At 46.4% G+C, this 19,894-nt stretch overlaps 1 protein-coding gene and 1 pseudogene across 1 annotated transcript; both read right to left on the reverse strand.

The window, feature by feature from the left end:
• Nucleotides 1-1,016: 1,016 nt before the first annotated feature.
• LOC110300882 (guanine nucleotide-binding protein G(I)/G(S)/G(T) subunit beta-1 pseudogene) lies at nt 1,017-2,037 on the reverse strand (annotated as a pseudogene).
• Nucleotides 2,038-13,098: 11,061 nt separating this feature from the next.
• Nucleotides 13,099-17,494, reverse strand: Ccl22 (C-C motif chemokine ligand 22). The gene is made up of 3 exons (XM_021170941.2): nt 17,401-17,494; nt 16,173-16,296; nt 13,099-13,204 (listed from the first exon to the last, which is right to left on the reverse strand). The coding sequence occupies exons 1-3, from the start codon at nt 17,471-17,473 to the stop codon at nt 13,123-13,125; spliced, it is 279 nt and encodes a 92-aa protein (XP_021026600.1). The 5' UTR covers nt 17,474-17,494; the 3' UTR covers nt 13,099-13,122.
• Between the last annotated feature and the right edge of the window lie 2,400 nt (nt 17,495-19,894).

The raw sequence follows: 19,894 nt of genomic DNA on the forward strand, positions 1-19,894 counted from the left end.
TTCGTGGAGAAGGTGGAGGAGAGGAGATGCCACGCTTGAGAAGGAACAGGACAGAACACAGCTGCCATGTAGGAGCTGGGGAAGAGTGGCCCCAAAAGGGCCCTGACTGGGTCTAGGACAACAAAGATAAAATGTAGATTTTAGTACGTAACAACTTCAGGATATCAGAGGGAGGTAGATTAGCCACATAGAGTTTAAGAAGTGTCCCAGCCATTGACTATTTTAGACATATCAAAATATAAAGGCTATGTATGTGTATATTTCATTCAGGAATGCAAAACATTAAGATGGATAGCAAGGAACTCTGCTGCCACTGGGATCAATTTGAATAGATTAATTAATTGGGTACTGCTACACCTCCCTCATCTCCCTCTTCCCTCCATGTCTCTACTTGATCCTCCCATTCCAGCCCCCCCCCATCCATCCATAATTATCTGTTCTATTTCCCTTTCCTGCTGAGATCTATCTGACTTTCTCTAGCCTTTCACTCTATACTCACCCTCTGTGCTTCTGTGGATTGTGAGCTCTGGTTCTCTTAACTGCTGAGCATAAAGAAGTGCATTTAAGAAGAAAATGTGAATACTTCCAAAATCCTGCTACAAATGACTTGATATTTAAAACTACTAGGGTCTAGTAAACCAAGTCTTCAACTGGTTTTTCATGGGTGCCACAAAACAGGATCTGGGTCAAGAGGAGTGTCTGTCTCACTCTCACAATCGGGTTACCTTCTGGTTAACATTTTACTGTAACATTTCCCTTTAAAATTCATCCAAATAAGAAACCAAAGACAGTGTCCCAGAAGAAATGCACAACTTGTTTTAGTTTACAGCACAGAGATCCTTCTTTTAATGGAAGTTGTGTTCTTGGCATCAGAATTAAGTGAAGGAAAAGAGCTCTTGCCCTTTTGAAGTTCTGACGGGAGGTATGGGTGTCTGAGTGGGACAGGATGAGCTATTGCTATATACCTCTTCAAAGTTGGAATGGTCCTCCAGTCACCATGGCATCCACCTGTGGTCTTAGCTCCAGATCTTGAGAAAACCGTCCCAGGATTCTGTTGCTACAGCCACTCCCAAGCAACGGATGAGGTTGTGGTGTCCTGCTCTGTCAGCATCCCAGACATTGCAGGTGAAGTCACCGTTGTATCCAGCAAGAAGGAGGCAATGGCCACTTTTGGGGAAGAATACAAATGTGATCCCACAGATGATGTCATGGGAGTAGGTCATGAGCTCCTCCTGGTCTGCATGGAGGTCAAACAGCATCATCTGAGACAGCGGCAAAGGCATTGTCATTATGAAAGAAACAGACAGCATTGATGTGAGACTCACATCAAGTGTGAAAGGTCTGCCTGCACATCCTTTATCAGAAATTCCAAGGCTTAAGGCTTGGTTGAAGCATCGAAAGCACCAGAGACAAACAGTCTGGTGTCAGGAGGACAGGCTCATGCCATGTCCAGTGTGTCAAATTAGTGTGGTTGTCTGTTGGCCTGTCTTCTTGATGTCCCACAGGACACATGTAGTATCTCTAGAGCTGGTGACTCTGATTGCTGTCCAGGAACCAGCAACAGGACAGATAATTTGCATGTTCTGCCAGCTTACGACTCTCACACTCATTCCCTTAGGGAGTTTGGAACAGATGTTATCCAGGCCACCACAGGTTGCATACTTCCCAGGAAGAGTGTCTGTATAGGTCATGACCGAGAAAGAGCACCGGGGAATGGCATGAACCTTGTTTGTGGTATAGCTGTCCCAGATGGTGAGTTTTCCATTCTGAGAAGAACTGGCATAGAGTCTGGAGACTGTGTCACAGTGCCTGGCATAAATCTTGGCCTGATGTCCTCTCAGCGTTCTCCTGGTTCACATCTGGATGGTTCCCACTGAACCACTCTCATTTCTGATCTGCAAGAGCTGCATCTGTGCACAAGTTTTGAACATGTCTGATCTGGTTCTTCAGTTGCTCAGCCTCCTCTGGTGGCTGGCCAAGCCCACTCACTTTTACGTCCCGGTGCTTATGGCATTCTGCAGAATCTGTGATCACCATCTGGAAGTGTTTCTGGTCTGTTCTCCCAGACACGTGAGTCTATCTCAGCCTCAGCCAGCCTGGCAGGTGACCATGCTAGAACATGCAGGCCTGGTCTTAGCACTCTCGGACTGATGCAGGAGTCCACAAGTCAGGTCAGTCCACGGAGGCTGTTTTGGTCCTGGCCCCACTACCCTCCACATTGTCATCCTCTAGAAATGTCTGACCTCTGTGTCCTCTACACAGGCTTTCCTCTGCGTGCACTCCATTCATTCCTTAACTGGTTCTTTTAGAGGCTTCCAACACATTACTCTGGCTGACCATTGCTGTCCACATCCAGAACTCTCTCTTCCCAAATGGCTCTTGCCTCTATCTGCCTCTTGTGACCACCATTTTAGGTTTTTTTTAAAAAGATTTATTTATTTATTTTACACATATGAGTATACTATATGTAGTTGTCTCTTCAGTCACACCAGAAGAGGGCTTCAGATCCCATTATAGATCTTTGTGAGACACCATGTGGTTGTTGGGAATTGAACTCAGAACCTCTGGAAGGGCAGTCAGTGCTCTTAACTGCTGAGCCATCTCTCCAGCCCTCCCCGTTTTTTATGATGTATTTTATGCGTATGTGCCGCAGACCCTCTGGGTCCCTTTGTCTGCGTTGAATGGGTCTCTAGTCGCAGGTGGGCAAGGAGTCGGCAGGAATTGACAGACAGACTCGACACAAGGGAGTGTGGATCTGAATGTAATTTTTCAAATCGAGCATCAAACTTTTTTTTTTTTTTTTAAGATTTATTTATTTATTATATGTAAGTACACTGTAGCTGTCTTCAGTCACTCCAGAAGAGGGAGTCAGATCTTGTTACGGATGGTTGTGAGCCACCATGTGGTTGCTGGGATTTGAACTCCTGACCTTCGGAAGAGCAGTCGGGTGCTCTTACCCACTGAGCCATCTCACCAGCCCCCAAACTTTTTATACAGAAGAAAATAGGGAAGTTAGGTGACACACATGCAAGGTACAAAGGAGGTTACAGGATGCTTAATGTCTCTTACACAAAACAAAGGAATGTAAACACAGAGACTGGCAGGAACTGGGCAATAAAACAACTAGAACAAAGTCAGCTCTATCTAAGGTCAGCCATAGTCTTAGAAGCCAGGTGTGAGGTCTTTACACTCTGGGGCAAGGGTTTTCACACCCAAGCCATGGTTCTAATAAGGGAGTTCCACTCTAGCTAACCATCTTATGAATAATGCAATACTCTAAAACCACAGCCTGATCTACTTCCTAAACCATCGTAAATTCCTGTATACGAGAGCGACTTGGCTTTTATTCTAAGTGACAGTGTAATACTAGAGGCATGTCTAGTCACTGAATAGGCAACATTCTTACTGAATTTCAAGCCCATGGTCAGCTCAAGGACTTTCTAGGATGTTGGAACACTGGCGAAGGCTTAGCTATGTCAGAATTCAATCTTAAAAGGCACTTATACTAAAAGAGAGCACATGGATCCATACACCAGACTAACTCGGGGATAGGGTATGTGTATATGGGTTATGAGAACGCCAAAGTTCCAGGAGGTGAGTTTCCGTGAAACTCTGCCTTGTGAGTGCTCCCAGGCCTCTCGGCCTGCAAAGCAAACTTTACTGGAGTGTGCATAGCATGTATGAGTGCTCTAGCTGCATGTACACCTGCATGTCAGAAGAGGGGATCAGATCACATTATAGATAGTTGTGAGTCACCATGTGGTGGCTGGGAATTGCTCTTAGAACCTCTGGAAGAATAGTTAGTGCTTTTAACTGCTGAGCCATCTCTCCAAGTCCAATTTTGATCATTTTTATCCTTTATTATCTTCTCTCATCCCCACACCCTCAGCCCTGCTAAACACTTTGTCTTAGCCAGAGTTCTATTGCCTACAGCAACTCTTATTTACAAAAGCATTTAATTGAGGCTTGTTTACAGCTTCAGAGGTTTAATCCATTATCATCATGGTGGGGAGCATGGCAGCAGCACACAGACACAGTGCTGGAGAAGGAGCTGAGAATTCTACATCCAGATCCACAGGCAGCAGGAAGAGGGAGACACTGGGCCTGGCTTTGACTTTTGAAACCTCAAAGCCCAACCCCAGGGACACACTTTCTCTCCTAATCTTTCTCGAGAAGTGTCTAAGCATGGATGACTTAAGCATTCCCATATATGAGCCTGTGGGGTGATCCTTATTCCAATCACCACATTCTATTCCCTGGTATTCCCTGGGTAGGCTTGTAACCATACCACAATGCAAAAAAAAAAAAAAAAAAAAAAAAAAGCATTCAGTCCAACTTCGAAAGGAATCTCTCCAGCTTCCTGCCTCTTCCCTCCTAACCATTATGAAGGATGAGATTATTCTCTGATTTACTTCAGTATGTTTGTCTTTGGGTTTTAGGGAGGCTAGTGGTTTGAGGATGTTAATTTTGTAGAAAATGTTTACCAGCTCATTTTCCTTGAAATCTCTGGGGTCTCTTATACACAAAATCGTATCATATGCAAATATACTTTGTCTTCTTTCTTTCCTATTTGCACTCCTTTTTACTTCCTTCTGCTGTCTTGTTGCTGTAGCTAAGACTTCAAGCTTTATATTGGATAGAAGTGAGTGGGGATGCCTTCATTTTATTTCCTGAGCTTAGTAGGGAATGTTTTGGCTTTCTCTTCTTCCTTCTCCTCTTCCTCCTTCTCTTGCTCTTCCTCCTCCACTTCTTCCTCTTCCTCTCCTTCCTCCTCCTCCTCTTGATCTTCTTGTATTTACCATGATAGTGCATTTAGGTTTGTCACATAAAAGCTTTATCACTTTAAAATATATTCTTTCTCTCCCTGGTCCCTTCAGGGCTTTTATTGTGAAGGGATGTTAGATTTTGTCAAAGTCATTTTCTGCCTCTGTTGAGATGAACATGTGATATCTATCTTTGAGTTCATTTATGTGATGAATTATATTTATTGATTTCTCTGTGTAGAACCATCCTTGCATGTCTGGAATGAAGCCACTTTGATTGCAGTAAATAATCTTTTTTGATGTGATGTTGAATTTGGTTTGTATTTTATGCAGATTTTTTTTGCATCTATCGCCACTGATGAGATTTGCCTATAATTTTCTGTTTGTCATGTATTTATCTGGTTTTGGTATCCAAGGAAAACTGGCTTCCTAAAAAGAATTTGAAGTGTTCCTTTCCTATTTTTCAAAATTTAAATTTTATTTATTTATTAGTGTGAGGTGTGGGTGCACAAAAAAGCCAGAGGACAGCTTTTGAGTCCTCTTTTACCACCTTTATGTAGATTCTAGGGATCAAAGTCTGGTTGCTGGCTGGCACAAGGATCTTTATATTGTGAGTTATCTTACTGGCCCTCTTTGTTTTCAGTTTTATGGAATAACTTGATATTGTTATTTGTTCTTCTTTTTTGAAGACTTGGTAGAATTTTCTACTGAATTCATCTGGCCCTGGCCTTTTCTCATTTGGGAAATTTTTAAAAATTATCACTGTAATCTCGTTGCTTGTTGTAGACCTTTGGTATCATTGGTAGGATCATATCCAACTAGAAAGCCGTACACTAGAAGGTCTAGCCATTAGCCTTCTAGTTTCAATGCATACAAATCTTAAAACACACCCTTATGGTTTTCTGAATCTCCTGTGGTGACGTCTCCTTTTTCGCCTCAGATTTTGTAGGCCTGTGTCTTCCCTACCGTTCCTCTGATTAATAGGCTGAGGGTTTGCCAGTCTCTTCTTTTTAAAGAATCGACTCTTTGCTTCATTGATTCCTTATGTTTATTTCATTAATTTCTGCCACAATCTTACTCACATTTTGAGATTTTTGATGACTCTGACATTCTAGGTCTGTGGTAAGCCTTGCAAGAATGAGTTCTTGGTCCATCACCAGTCTGCGGGGAGGCGGGGTGGGGGGTGGGGAGATGAGCAACAACGAAAGAAAAATACAGTGTTTATTCTTGTGACTAGAATGTCCTGAAAATTCATGTATGTAATAGCATGAGTCAGAATTCCCCTCTTTAAGTGCTGAGTAATCATAGCTCAGCAGTGGTGGTCCATGGCTCAGGAGGCAATCCAAGCAGATCTCTGGGTATGAAGCTAGCCTGGTCTACAGAAAGAGTTCTAGGACAGTCAGGGATATGTAAGGAAACCGTGTAACACACAAAAGGTGGCTGGAGAGATGGCTCAGTAGTTATGATTGTGCTTCCAGAGGACCTGGGTTCCAATTCACCAGCACCCACATGGTGACTCACAACTCCTGACACCTTCATACAGACATGCAGACAGGCAAAACACCAATGTACATAAAATAAAAATATATAAGTTACAAATGCTGACTAATACTCCACCGTGGCTGAGCCTCATCTGCTTACATCCTTGCTGATGGATGCTGAGGTTATGTCCATCTGTTGACAGTGGCAGAGGGTTACAATGAACATGAATGTATAGCCATCCCCTTGGCGTGTATACATATTACCCACAGGCTAACCTGTGGGGTCGCATGGCTCCATCATTTGGTTTTGGAAGAACAGCCAGTGTTTTAAACAGCCGCTGCAGCAGTGGGTACTCCAAGCACCTGTGCCCAGGAGTTCACAGGTCTGCACGTTCTTGCCTATACTTGTTACCTTTTAGGTTTCCTGTTGTATTTTCTGTGGGTTTTATTTGCATTTCCCCCAATGGCATATTTTTCTTTTCTTTTTTTTTCTTTTCTTTTCTCTTCTTTTCTTTTTTTTTCTTTTTCTTTTTTTCTTTTTTCTTTTTTTCTTTTTTTATTTTTTTTTTTGGTTTTTTGAGTAAGCATATTTTTCTATGTTTTCTTGGCCACCTGAGTATCTTCTGTGGAGAAAGGTCTCTTCAAGTCCTTAAGACAAGACAGGAAAGATTATGGAAGGAAACAGGAAGGGAAAGAAGCCTCAGTCTAGAGTCTCGGTGAAGTCTCTTGCTGGCGCTTTTACGTTGATGTGTGGAGTTAACATAGAAACACTGTTTCTTCCTGACACACTTTGTGTGTTAACACAGCAGAGAACAAGCAGGAGACCTGAGTGTCTATGACCTGGGGAAAGGTTTATCCCCGCTCCTAGATGGTCTTTGGAAACCTCAAACTTTGTTCGGGGTGACTGAGACTTATCAATAGTGGTTCTGCTCCCCAGGAACCATCCTGGGATCCCATCTGGGTTCCTTAGCCACCCTTTGGAAAATAAAGCTTCAAAATTCATCAGGCTGGTAGATATTATAAAGACAATGTGGTGGGGACAGGGGAGCTGTCTTTGAGAACCCCAACCTGTATGCTTGGCTTTCCCTTTCCCCTTGAGCTCCTCGATATTGACCCCTGCTTCGAAATCTATTAAATGCCTTTGAGTCAACTCCAAGTTCGCTCCATGCCATCTTGTCCTAAAAATTCTTTTCTGTGCCAGAGGCGAGGATCTGGTTTCACCGGAGTAGAGGTCTCTAAAAGGAACTCTTCAGGCTGCTGTGAGCACCAGCCCAGAGCTGTGTCTCCGCTCCTGTCACTGCAGACACTGTGTCTACTTTGTTATTGGGTTGGTGGCCTGGATCTTCTTGTCTTACCAGATTCTCACTCATGTGTAGAGAACTGAGGCTCAGGGGGCAGAGCACCTTGGTACCTCTGCAAAAAGAAGCCTTGCATCTGCCAGCTTCCTTGTGTGTGCCTCCAGATTCTTGCTTCTTCCTGGTAAGTGCTCTGTATCTGCAGCTACGGCTTAGAGAGTCCAGTGAAGCGGTCATGAAGGGAACAAGGACTGACAGGATGTGAAAGGTCCACAGTCCACACAGGACACACCAAAACCAAGCTCCCAGCACAAAGGAGATTTATCTGCCCCAGGGAGGCAAAGGGCAGAGGATAAGAGATGAAGACAGGAGACTGATGAGAGAGAAGAGGAAAGGAACAAGGGAGAGGGGGAGGGGATGCTTGTCTGGGAGGGACAAAGGACTACCTCTGGATAGAGAAGAGACAGACATGGCCTGTGAGCAAATGAGTTTATAAAGGGAAAGGGGAAATCCCAAGTTAGGATGAGTTGGTTTGTTTTGATTGGGCCAGTTAATTAAGGTGTCCAAAAGGGAGATTTTTGACTGCTGGACTTCAATACTTTGCTAACTGAACCTTAGTGGTTAGCCCCAGGAGGAGGGATTGGCCAAATAGAGTGACCTTGGCGGGTAGCTTTAGGAACATAATTAGTCTAGCAAGAAAGAGGGAATGGGAAGGGATAAGACTTACCAGAGCTATGTTTGCCATGCTCTGGCCTGCCAGAGCCCTTCAGTCTCGCCTTTCCTTTTTACCATTGGGTCATTAGGTGTTGGGTAAGTGGGCACTGTTTTCGCTGGTTGCTTCCTGCAAACACTGGGGTGTTGTTATTAGGGACTCAAGGAAGCTGGAATGTCGGTCAAGGCCAAGTAGAACAGGCTGCCTTACTTGTTGTCCAAGCTCTGTGGGACCATCTGAGGTAGTCTGTGAGGCTGGACTGTGATGTAGATTCTGGGGAAAGAGCTGAGGCTGGCAAGTTGCTGGAGCAGGTTGTAGTTGATTTAAAATCTGCTGGGAGAGACAGACAGACTAGAGACAGAAGTAAAGTCTCTGTCTTTAAGGAGTTTAGGGGGATACATGGGTATACATCTGAAACTTTTAGGTTTATGGTCCTAGTAGTTAGGAGAGGAGAGGCTTGAGACCAGGGAGAGGGGGAGAGACCCACCTTTAGGAGTAGACAGGTGGGGGAACAGGCTGTTGGTTGGCAGGAGTCCTTTTGATCTGTGAGAAGTGGATTCAAGTTGATTTTTGCTGCCTATAAGAATCTTCAAGTTCAGCCGGGCGTGGTGGCGCACACCTTTAATCCCAGCACTCGAGGGGTGGAGGCAGGTGGATTTCTGAGTTGGAGGCCAGCCTGGTCTACAGAGTGAGTTCCAGGATCAGCCAGGACTATACAGAGAGACCCTGTCTTGAAAAACCAAAATAAATAAATAAATAAATAAATAATAATAATAATAATAATCTTCAAGTCCATAAAAAGAGATAAATGTTTTAGATATGTTAGTATTATCATTGTTGGTTATCTGTACTGAAATCCACAAGGTAGCTGTAGGAAGGGAAGCTTAAGAGGCAGAGTCTGCCCAGGACACCTTAAGACCAAGTTCTCAAGTTCTCAGCACAAAGGGGATTTATTTGCCGCAGAGGGATAAATAACAGGGAACAAGAGACAAAGATAGGAGAGGGAGGATGAGGGAGAAAAGGAGAGGAGCAAGGGAGAGGGGGAAGGAATGTTTGCCTGGGAGGGACAAAGGACTGCCTCTGGATAGAGAAGAAACAGACATGGCCTGTAGGCAAATGGAAGTTTATAAAAAGAAAGGGGAAACCCCCTAGTTAGGATGAGGTGTTTAATTTAATTGGGCATGTTAATTAGGGCAGCCAAAGGGGGGCTTTTGATTTTGAGATTTCAAGACTTTGATAGCTGGGCCTCAGCCTCAGGAGAAGGGGTTGGTCAAATGGGGGGATAGACCTTGGTAGGTAGCTTTAGGAATGAAATCTAATGGGTTTTTAGCAAGGCAGAGGGAATGGGGAAGGGTAAGATCTGCCAGAGCCATGTTGGCCATGCCTACCAGAGCCCTTCAGGATGCCAGGCAGTGGAGTTTACACTCAAGAAAATACAAAGACATTGAACTCAAAGGGTCCTTCTTTGTTTCCTGGGTGGTGTGAAAGGTGTGTGTGTGTGTGTGTGTGTGTGTGTGTGTGTGTGTGTGCTAGTTTGAATGAAAATGGCTCCCATAGAGTCATAGGAAGTGGCATTATTTTATTGGTGGTTTGGCCTTCTTGGAGGAAATGTGTCACTGGAGGTAGGCTTTGAGGTCTCAAGTGCTCAAGCCAGACCCAGTGTCACTCTCTCTTTTTACTGCTAATGAATCCAGATGTAGAACTCTCAGGTACCTCTCCAGCACCATGTCTGCCTGTGTGCCACCATGCTTCCCGCTATGACAATAACAGACTGAACCTCCAAACTGTAACCCAGCCCCAGTTTCATTTATAAGAGTAGTTTTGGCCATGGTATCTCTTCACAGCAGTAGAAATGCTGAGGCGGAAGTTGGTACCAGGGACTGGAATGTTGCTGTGATAGGCCTGGCCATGTCTTTATCAGGAGGGATGTGGTCTTTGAGACTTTGGATTAGGAAAGCAGTTGAAGGCTTTAACCGGAGCTTAATGACCCGTCCTAGTGGGGACATGGAGAAACAGAGGTGCGGAGGGTGCTTTGAACCGCGCGGGCCTGGCTCAGAGGATTTCAGAGGAGAAGAATATTTGTATGTGGCCTCGAGATTGTCCTTGTGATATTTTGAGTAAGAATGTGGCTACCTTTAGCCTTTGTCCAGAAAAATCTGACTGAGGCTCAATTGAAGAGTTTTTGGATCAATTCCACTGGCAGAGGAAATCTTAAAACAGCCTAGGACGGACTCTATTGTGCGGTTGTTGGTGTTCTGAAGATCTATAATGAAGAGGAGCAGGTTGAGCAAGGTAAAATACAAAATGTACAATTTGGGGGGAAAGGGGGCACCAGGAAGTAAAGTGGAGCTACGTCCTGTGTTCAAGGAGATAAACATTTTTTTTTTTAAAAAAAAAAAAGCTTAGTGCTAACTGGAATAAAGGGAGTGGTGACCACAGGACAAGATCCCAGCCAGGGAAAAGGAATTAAAGAAAAGTTTAGAGCCAGGTGTGGTGGCACACACCTCTAATGCCAGCACTATGGAGGCAGGGGCAGGTGGATCTCTGGAGTTTGAGGCCAGCCTGGTCTACAGAGTGAGTTCCGGGATAGGCAAGCTTAGGCAATGAAGGAAACATTGAAAAACAGAGCAAATTGGTTATACACACACACACACACACACACACACACACACACACACACATATATCCTTCAGGATGCCAGCCAGTGGAGTTTACACTCAAGAAAACACAAAGACATTGAACTTGAAGGGTCCTTTTTTGTTTCCTGGGTGGTGTGAAAAGGATGCCCCCAAGCTCACACAATCCAGTCACTCGGCTAAGCAAGGCCACGCTCCCTCCAGAGGAGCAAGAAGGTTTATTCCCTTATTCAAATATACATATATATATGTTTGAATGAGGGGGCCGTGTTCCAGCCCCAGCAAGCAGCAGAACTTGGCAGCTTCAGGCACACGGTTCTGGCTTTAGAATCAAGAACACAAGAAAGGGATTATAAAATCTCCCTCAGGGCTGGTGAGATGGCTCAGTGGGTAAGAGCACCCGACTGCTCTTCCGAAGGTCCAGAGTTCAAATCCCAGCAACCACATGGTGGCTCACAACCATCCGTAACGAGATCTGGCGCCCTCTTCTGGAGTATCTGAGGACAGCTACAGTGTACTTACATATAATAAATAAATAAATCTTTAAAAAAAAAATCTCCCTCAGCCACTAAGGAAAGCCACCAATGACACAAGGTACAACAGGTGCACACCCCGTTTCCCACCATCCCACAAACCTTCCTTCTCCATGGAGGGGTCAGACCCTGGAGGAGGGCAGGTCTGGGTAAAGGAAGGCCCCGCTCTATTTCACAGCAACACAGATGACAAGGAACCAAGCCAGGTATTATTGGTGAGCATTTATTTTCCCAGAAGTAGGAGAGGAGGGGGAGGGACCCTCAGGACATGCATGGGCAGTGAGCAAAGTAGCACTAGTGGTGGCCCTGGTCGTCCAGATGCTCCTTCTGGGAGGACAGGAGCCCTGGACACAGCTGTGGCTGGCACTGTCAATCCCTGTGATTTGGATCAAGCCCTTTGTGGTCCCATATGCTGTCAGCTGAGGCTCAGAGAGGAAAAGCGATGCCCCCAAGCTCACACAGTCCAGTCACTCGGCTAAGCCAGGCCATGCTCCCTCCAGAGGAGCAAGAAGGTTTGTTCCTTCCCCTGGGACCGCTGTTGTCTCCAGGGAAGCAAGAATGGGCTCTATATTCTTGTCTTGGCCTCAGCCACTCAAGAATAATTTCAACTAAGTTCTTTAAGTTAACTCTGCCACTGGCTGCAGCTCCCACAACCGTCTGTTTTCTGAGGTATCACTTTGTATGGCCCTTCCTGCCCCCAGATCCTAAAACTCTCCAGTTCGTCTATTTGGCCTCACATATATTTATTCTCTTTCCTATATAAATATAACTATAGCTTATAATACCAAACAAAGTGTGGCAGTCACTGACACCATAGCATGACTTCGACTATCAGCTACACAGGCAAGGAGTCAAAGGTCGAGTGGGGCAGAGAAAGTAAAAGACCCTATCATGTGGTTGAAGAGGGGTGGAAGTTGATTCTTGGTAAATTTAGGGTTTCACAGTTGATCTACATAGGCCCTTTCTAACAACCCGAGTCTCTGTGTTGACAGAAAACTGCCTGATATTCAGGGATGGGAGAAAGATTCCTTTTACTGATGGAGTCTGCAGCTCCTTTAAGAAATCTGATTCTGAGCCTGCTCCTGTGCTCCCTGCCCTGTGCTGCAGACCAAGAAACAGGAGGAGCTCTGGTGGGGACCTTGGCCTAACCCTGGGGGGCCTGGTGGACCAGCCTGAAACTCCCAGAATTCTACTGAAAGTAGGTGGAGGCCAAGGAAGTCTGACGTTTGGGGCTTGGTGGATGCCCACTGGGACTGATAGGAACTTGGGAGGTGTGTGGTACTGGATAGGAGCCTGCAGCAGGAAAAACATTCTGGGTATTAGAAACCCCCCAGAAAGGGAACTAGGTAGCTCATATTTGAAACCTATGGGCCTTTCCTACATGCAAGAAGAGAAGAGGGCCAAGGCTGGGGACGGGGAAGGCATCATAGGATCAGGGCATCAAAACAAGGACCCTGGTCTCATCTAAAGCAGTGGGGAGTAGGCATTGGGTAAGGCTGGTCTGAATGTGTTTCCCAGCTGCCACATTGAAGGGGGATGAGCTGGAAGGGATAGAGACCAGAGCCTCACAGAGTGACTGCCCAGGGGATGGAGGTGAGTAAAGGTGGCGTCGTTGGCAAGGCTCTTGCTGGAACGGCAGAAGAATAGGGCTTGCTGAGCCTCCCTGGACCACACCAGACCCATAGTCATCAGGTCCTCCTCCCTAGGACAGTTTACGGAGTAGCTTCTTCACCCAGACCTGCCTGGGATCGGCACAGATATCTCGGTTCTTGACGGTTATCAAACTGGAAGAGATGTAAAGAAGAAAGTTGTAGCATTAGCAGGCCTGCTGCTGAAAGTATGGACCTACCTTCCAGCCTACCTATCTGGATTGCTTTCTAGTTTTGCTCCTTGTTAGTAAGTCAGCTAACTTCTCTAGGCCCTAGTTTCTATATCTGTAAAATGGGGCTGACGGCCCTGCTCAGCTGTGTGATATTTTGATGAAGCCGTCTAGATACATACCGACCTGCTCAAGAAAGCAGACACTACTAAGGGCTACAGCACATAGCAGGTGCTATATATAATTGCGTCAGAAGATGACCCTAACGTTTTACATTGGTTTCTTTTTCTTCTCCTCTGTGTGTGTGTGTGTGTGACAGAGAGAGACAGAGAGAGACAGAGAGAGAGAGACAGAGAGAGACAGAGAGAGAGACAGAGAGAGAGAAATGTGCACATGCATGTAGAGACCAGAGGTCAACATAGAGTGTCTCCCTCATTTGCTATCCATCTTACTTTAAAAAAAAAAACAACCCACAAAAAACAAAAAAATAAACCAGTTCCTTGAACTTGAAGCTCTCCAGTTCAGCTAGACTGGCTGGCCAGCAAGGCTGAGAAATCTTCCTATCTTTGTTTCCTCAGGAATGGGGAGTATAGGCACATGATGTCACATCTGGTTTTTGTTTGTTTGTTTTGTTTTGTTTTGTTTGTTTGTTTGCATGAGAGCTAAGGATCCGAACTTGGATCCTCAGGCTTGCTCAGCAAACATTTTACTGACTGAGCAGTCTCTCATTCCCATCTCTAATTCTTGCAACCACTCTATGTCCCATGTCCCTGTGCTCCCTGTCCCTGTACGTCTGTTCTACCCACAGATGTGAAGAAATTTGGCTGAATAAAAGAAGGAGTAAGGGGCTGGAGAGATGGCTCAGTGGTTAAGAGCACTAACTGCTCTTCCAAAGGTCCTGAGTTCAAATCCCAGCAACCACATGGTGGCTCACAACCATCCGTAATGAGATCTGATGCCCTCTTCTGGTGTGTCTGAAGACAGCTACAGTGTATTTACATATAATAAATAAATCTTAAAAAAAGAAAAAAGAAGGAGTAAAATATGTCTAGGGTCGGAGCTGGACTGTGACTTTGAAGAGATCCCTCCCAGGCCTCTTTGAGAGTCCCAGAGCATCTGGTGGAGAAACAGGTTTGCCTGGGATGGTAGTGTTAACTGCCAATTGGCAGTATCTAGGATCCCTTAGGGAGACCTCTGGGTGTCCCTGTGGGGATTATCTTATTTTAAGTGATGAGAGAAGACCCATCTTAATTGTGGTGGGGCTCTTCCCTGGGCGGTAGATCCTGGATGGTATAAAGTAGAGAGAGCAAGCTGAGCATTTGCATCCATCCCTCTGTTTCCTGAGCATGGATGACATGTGACGAGCTGCTTTCAGTTCCCAGTGCCTCAACTTCCCTGCTGTGATGCCCTGCACCTTGAACTGTGTGCTGAAACACTCTCTTTCTCCGCTAAGTCATTCTTGCCAGAATTCAGTCATTTGGCACAGCAATTAGAAAAGAAACTAAGACACCCAACAAAGTGTGACCCAAGGGAAACCTGAAGCAAGTGGGGCCAGCTATGGGCACTGAAGCTGAAGTTAGCAAGGTGGGTACAGGCCGGCTGGTGGTGAGGTCTCTGCTGCCATTCCATCGTAGCTTCCTAAGAGTCCGGCCATACAGCTGAGAGCTGCTGGCTCCCCACATACCTAACCTGTCCTTGCATCACTGACTACTGAGCAGAGCCCAAGGGCAATAACAACCTGAGCCTGTCCTTTTGTTTTTGTTTTTGTTTTTGTTTTTGAGACAAGGTGTCACCATGCAGACCTTGCTAACTCACTATGTAGACCAGGTTGGCCTTGAACTCATGGAGAGCCATCTGCCTCTGCCTCCTGAGTCCTGGGATTAAAGGTGTGGGCCACCATGGCCTGCCCGAATTTGGCTTCTTAGGGCAGTTTACCCAAGGCTGGTCCCACCCTGTGCATCTGTCTTTCCATCTGTCAAGCCATATTCTTTCTAGAATCCCTTTGGGCTCAGAGTCAATGGATCACTAGTGTCTGTCCTTCACGGAGCATCTCCTGAGTAAATAAAAGGTCATGAGCTCTGTGACTTCCACTTGTTGTAGCTGCCCTGTGATGCTAAAGAGACCCTTAAGCTCATGCCACCTCCTCAGTGTGCAAGGAAACCAGACAGACTACGACTGCTTGCCCCTTGCTGGAGCCTAGGTTGGGATCCCTTTGCTGAGCCTGAGTCCTGGAAAAAGGGGAAAGGGAAACTCCTGAACCTGGGTCCCTTTTTCTTTGCTGAGCCTGGATCCTCCTTCCCTTTGCTAGGCCTAGATCCCCTTCCCTTTGCTAAGCCTAGGTTCTCTTCCCTTTGTTAAGCCTAGTTTCTCTTCCTTTGCTGAGCCTAGGTTCTCTTCCCTTTGCTGAGCCTGGGTCTCACCTACGACGTGGGTTAACCTCCTTGTAGAATTGCTTTAAAGATTGAATGAATCACAAGGGTAGTATTCAAATTAGCCTGGGCACATGGGCAGCCATCTATGGGTATCAGCTCTTAATAGTATGTCTCTGATTGAAATGGCTACCTCGAAGAATTCCAGAGCACTGGGAGGACCCAGAATGTCTTGGCAGGTTTGGCTCTAGGAATGCTGTTTGTACCCCTACAACTAACATTGCTTCCCATCGCCAATAGCCTGTGGTGATGGGAAGCAGATACATGCCATGCTGGGTGGTACCTATTTATTCAGCCATCATCCTCAGCTCTGTCATGTCACAGATGTTCAACAATATCGATGGAATAATACCATCATTCTGGGATTCCGAAAACCCAAGCCTGGCTGAGTCATCCCATCCAGCCAAGCCTTCTTGAGTTGGAGTTTGATACATCCTGCCTACCCTTGGGCCATACTTGTCAGGCTCTTCCTCCAAGGTTCTGAAGCCCCAGCTCCCTACTCACACAACGCCAGGCTTGCGGCAGGATTTTGAGGTCCAGAAGAACTCCTTCACTAAACGTGATGGCAGAGGATGACGGATGTAGTCCTGGCAGCAGATACTGTCTTCCACATTGGCACCATAGGGACCTGGAGGAAGGGTACCCAGGGGATATTAGCTGGAGCACAGAGAGGCCAGCTTCAGCCTTAGCCCTGACCACAGGCTGACCTATAGGAGTAAAATTCTCTTCCACACTGATGGATATCTTCTAGGGATCATCACCCTAGCCTGGGGAGTCTCTGAGATGCCACTAAAGGTCCAATGTCTGGGGACAGTCAGCTCCAGGAAGTGGATTCAGAAAGACTAAATATCAACAGGCTTCTAAATGGGTCCTGTACCTCTGTCTGAGCCAGGAAGAGCCTCATGCTCACCTTGGGTCAGTCTGTGGACAATAGCACCAGCTTCCCAGGATCTTGTGGAGTACTCAGCCCTACGGCAGACCCACCTACCCCCCATGTATACCACACAGAATTAGAGTTATGCCTTCCTCTTCTCAGCGCCTTGGTGAGGCTACATCAGAGAAGCCGAGCGAAGGCGAGCATCCAAGGTCATGGTGAGACTGTAGCAGAGTCAGAATCAAGACTCAGACATGTGACAGTCATGATACTGACCTGGTTCAAGTCCCACTCTGTCCCTGACTGACCCTAGTCATCTGTCATCTCCAAGGCCCGTGGAGGAATACCAATTCCGTAGGGGCTTGGCTACACGGAGGCTCTCCAGACACTTGATTGGTTGGTTGTAGTTGCCTCACCGTGTCCCCTCTCCTGCCCGACTCAAAGCAGAAGTGTTGACACTATGGTGGGAAGGAGGGGTATGGACCCTGTATCCACCACAGGCTCCAGAGCAGACCTTGGGTGTTGGGGTGGGGGGGCAGATTTTAAGAGAGGTGATACCTTCCCTGACTCAAGCCTGGTACCTTGCAGGCTCTCTATCCACTCCCAGGGACCCTATATTTGAGCTATGTGGGCAGCAAGATCCCCATCAAGATACCACCAACCAATTGGCAGATCCTAAAAGCCAAGCCTTCCTAGCGACCCACTTTATAAATGTGTATATCTGGGTTTTGAGAAGTAATAGAGCTGGCCCACGGAAGTGCCAGAGTTAGCCCAAAGCCAAAGTGAGTCCAGTGGCAGACTCACTCTTGGACTCTTTCCAGATTCTCTGGTGTTCACCCTCCTACTCCCCAGCCTCACCTGCATCAGAGGTCTGAATTGCCACAGCAAGAAGGACGAGAGCCACCAGGAGTGGGACACGCAGGGTAGCCATGATGTTATGTGTCCTCGTCAGGTGTCTAATGACCAGATGGCAGGAAGGTCTGATATTTAAGCGCTCTCTCCACCCACTAGTTCAGGCACCTCTTAGTCACTACCAAGCCTGACATTCATGTCCTGAAAGAAGAAGTCCCACTTCCCCTGGCGGGAGGATCCAAAGGCGAGGAACTACTCAGAGGGGACTGCCACTCTCCCAAACTGTGGGTCTCTAGAGGATTGTAAAGTCCCCTTAGCGGTGCTCTGCAGAGGATGTCTGTTCTATGACCTCAGCCATGTCACTAGGGGTCATGGAGAGGACCTTGATAGGGATGGAGAAGCTAGGCAAGGGTTCACTGCCCACCTCAGTGGCCACTGGCACATGGACATGGACAAACTGTACCTAGATTGGGGACTTTCTTAATCCCTAAAGGCCGGGCATCAGGTTCTCATTTCAAGGGTGGAGGCCCAGAGTCCTTTGGGGCAGGCTCTTGGCCCCATAACCTGACTCTTGTTGGGTTTCTCAGTAGACAGCCTCACCCAGCTCAGAGTGCGCTGCTCCTGCGCTCGCACAGAGCCTGTACCCTCTCAGTCTTCCCTTACCCACTTCATCCCCTCCTCTTGCCATTCCACTGACTCTCCCCACTGATACAGCCCCGTCTGCAGTCCAGTCCAGCTCCCCTTCCTGCGTGGACGCCACTAGATTCGCCTCCCCATGCTGCAAGCCAGAGTGAGTGTGCAAACTCAAAGCTCCACGTGGCCCTCTCCTACTTTAAAGCCATGCTGGGGCTCTCCATTCACCCGAGGATGAAAACCAGGCTCCTGACTGGGGCCTTCAGGGCTTCTTTTCCAAAACTATTCACCACAGTCGGAGGGACCACGCTACACTGCTTTACGGTTCCCCAAAGAGATCTATGGTCTGACCCTGACTATATTTCCACTTTCTGCTTCTCTATTGCAGAAACTCCCACTCGTACATGGAGACTGTTTGAAATGTCACTTCTTTGGTAAGCCTACCTACTCAGGAATTCACACTCTCCAAGGAACCTCGAAACACGGCCCAGGAAGAGACTTTCTCCTAAGCTCCTCTCCTAAGCACAGGGGAGCTGATCCCTCATCTTTCTCAGTATTCAACCTGTTGAGTTGTCTGCTGGCTGACTGTGCGCTCCAGCTTCCCAGCTTTGTGAGCTGTCACCCATGCTGCGGTGGGCTTTGGTGATGCAGCTGTCTTAGAGACTTCATTTTTGTTCCTGTAAATAACCCCCCCCACACACACACACATATTCCTGTAAGTAACCCCAATAAAACACATGGTTCACCAAGTTGGACCTTAGTAGTATCCGTACTTTGGTCTGTCTATGGCCTCTCTATCTGGAGTGAGTAGATGTGTGTGTTGTGTTTCCTCAGGAAAAGTCTTAATACACATTAGGCAAAATAGAACATTCGGGAAGGGATGACAGCCATGGTCGCACAAACATTTGAACAAGCCTAATGCTGCTGAGCACACTGTACACTTAAAATGGTTTGAAATATTAAATATGACCTAGAGAGATGGCTCCGCCATTAAGAGCACTGACTGCTTGCTCTTCTTGAGTTCGATTCCCAGCAACCATATGGTGGCTCATAACCATCTGTAATGGGATCTGATGCCCTCTTCTGGTGTGTGTCTGAAGACAGCTACCATGTACTCGTATAAATCAGTAAATAATATTTAAAAAAAAGAAAAGAAATACTAAATATGTGTTGTGTATTTCATACTAAACATGTAGCCCTCTCCAACTCAAACCAAGCCTCCAGTACTAATTTCTAGTTAGAAAAAAATACAGGTGTTGGAGTTGGTAGCTCACACCTGTATTCCCAGCTACTCCAGAAGGTTAAAAAAAGGGGGGGGGGTTGCTTAGACTCGAGAGCTCAAAACCCTTTGGGCATTATAGTGAGATCCAGTCTTTAACAAAGCAACAGCAAAAACTGGAAGAAAACAAGTTACTCCACAAAAGCAATTTGTCGATCACCAAAGGCACATAGGATCTTCCACCTTCAAATCAGCTGTCCTAGGTGTGTGTGTGTGTGTGTGTGTGTACATACATACGTATTTCAAAAGTTATGTGGCTGGTCATGGTTACATATACCTGCAATTCTAGCACTCAGAAGGCCAAGACAGGAGGATCCCTGGAAGTTTGAGAGAAGCCCATGACCCAATCTCAAAAACACAAAGCTAGGGTTGTGGAGCTGGTTCAGTGGACAAAGTACACATGCATGAAGACCCGAGTTTTGGTCTCCCAGATCCACAAAGGTCAGACACGTGACTATAATGTTAACCTCCATGATGAGATGAGGAGTGGGGACAGAAAGATCCTTTGAAGTTCTTAGTCTGACTCACAGCCTTGTTCATCACGTGCAATGAGCAAGAAACGCTGTCTCAAGGTAGAAGCCAAATACC

Source organism: Mus caroli, unplaced genomic scaffold (assembly GCF_978045245.1).
Source record: "Mus caroli unplaced genomic scaffold, Mus_caroli_1 scaffold_10, whole genome shotgun sequence".
Classification (NCBI taxonomy): Eukaryota; Metazoa; Chordata; class Mammalia; order Rodentia; family Muridae; genus Mus; species Mus caroli.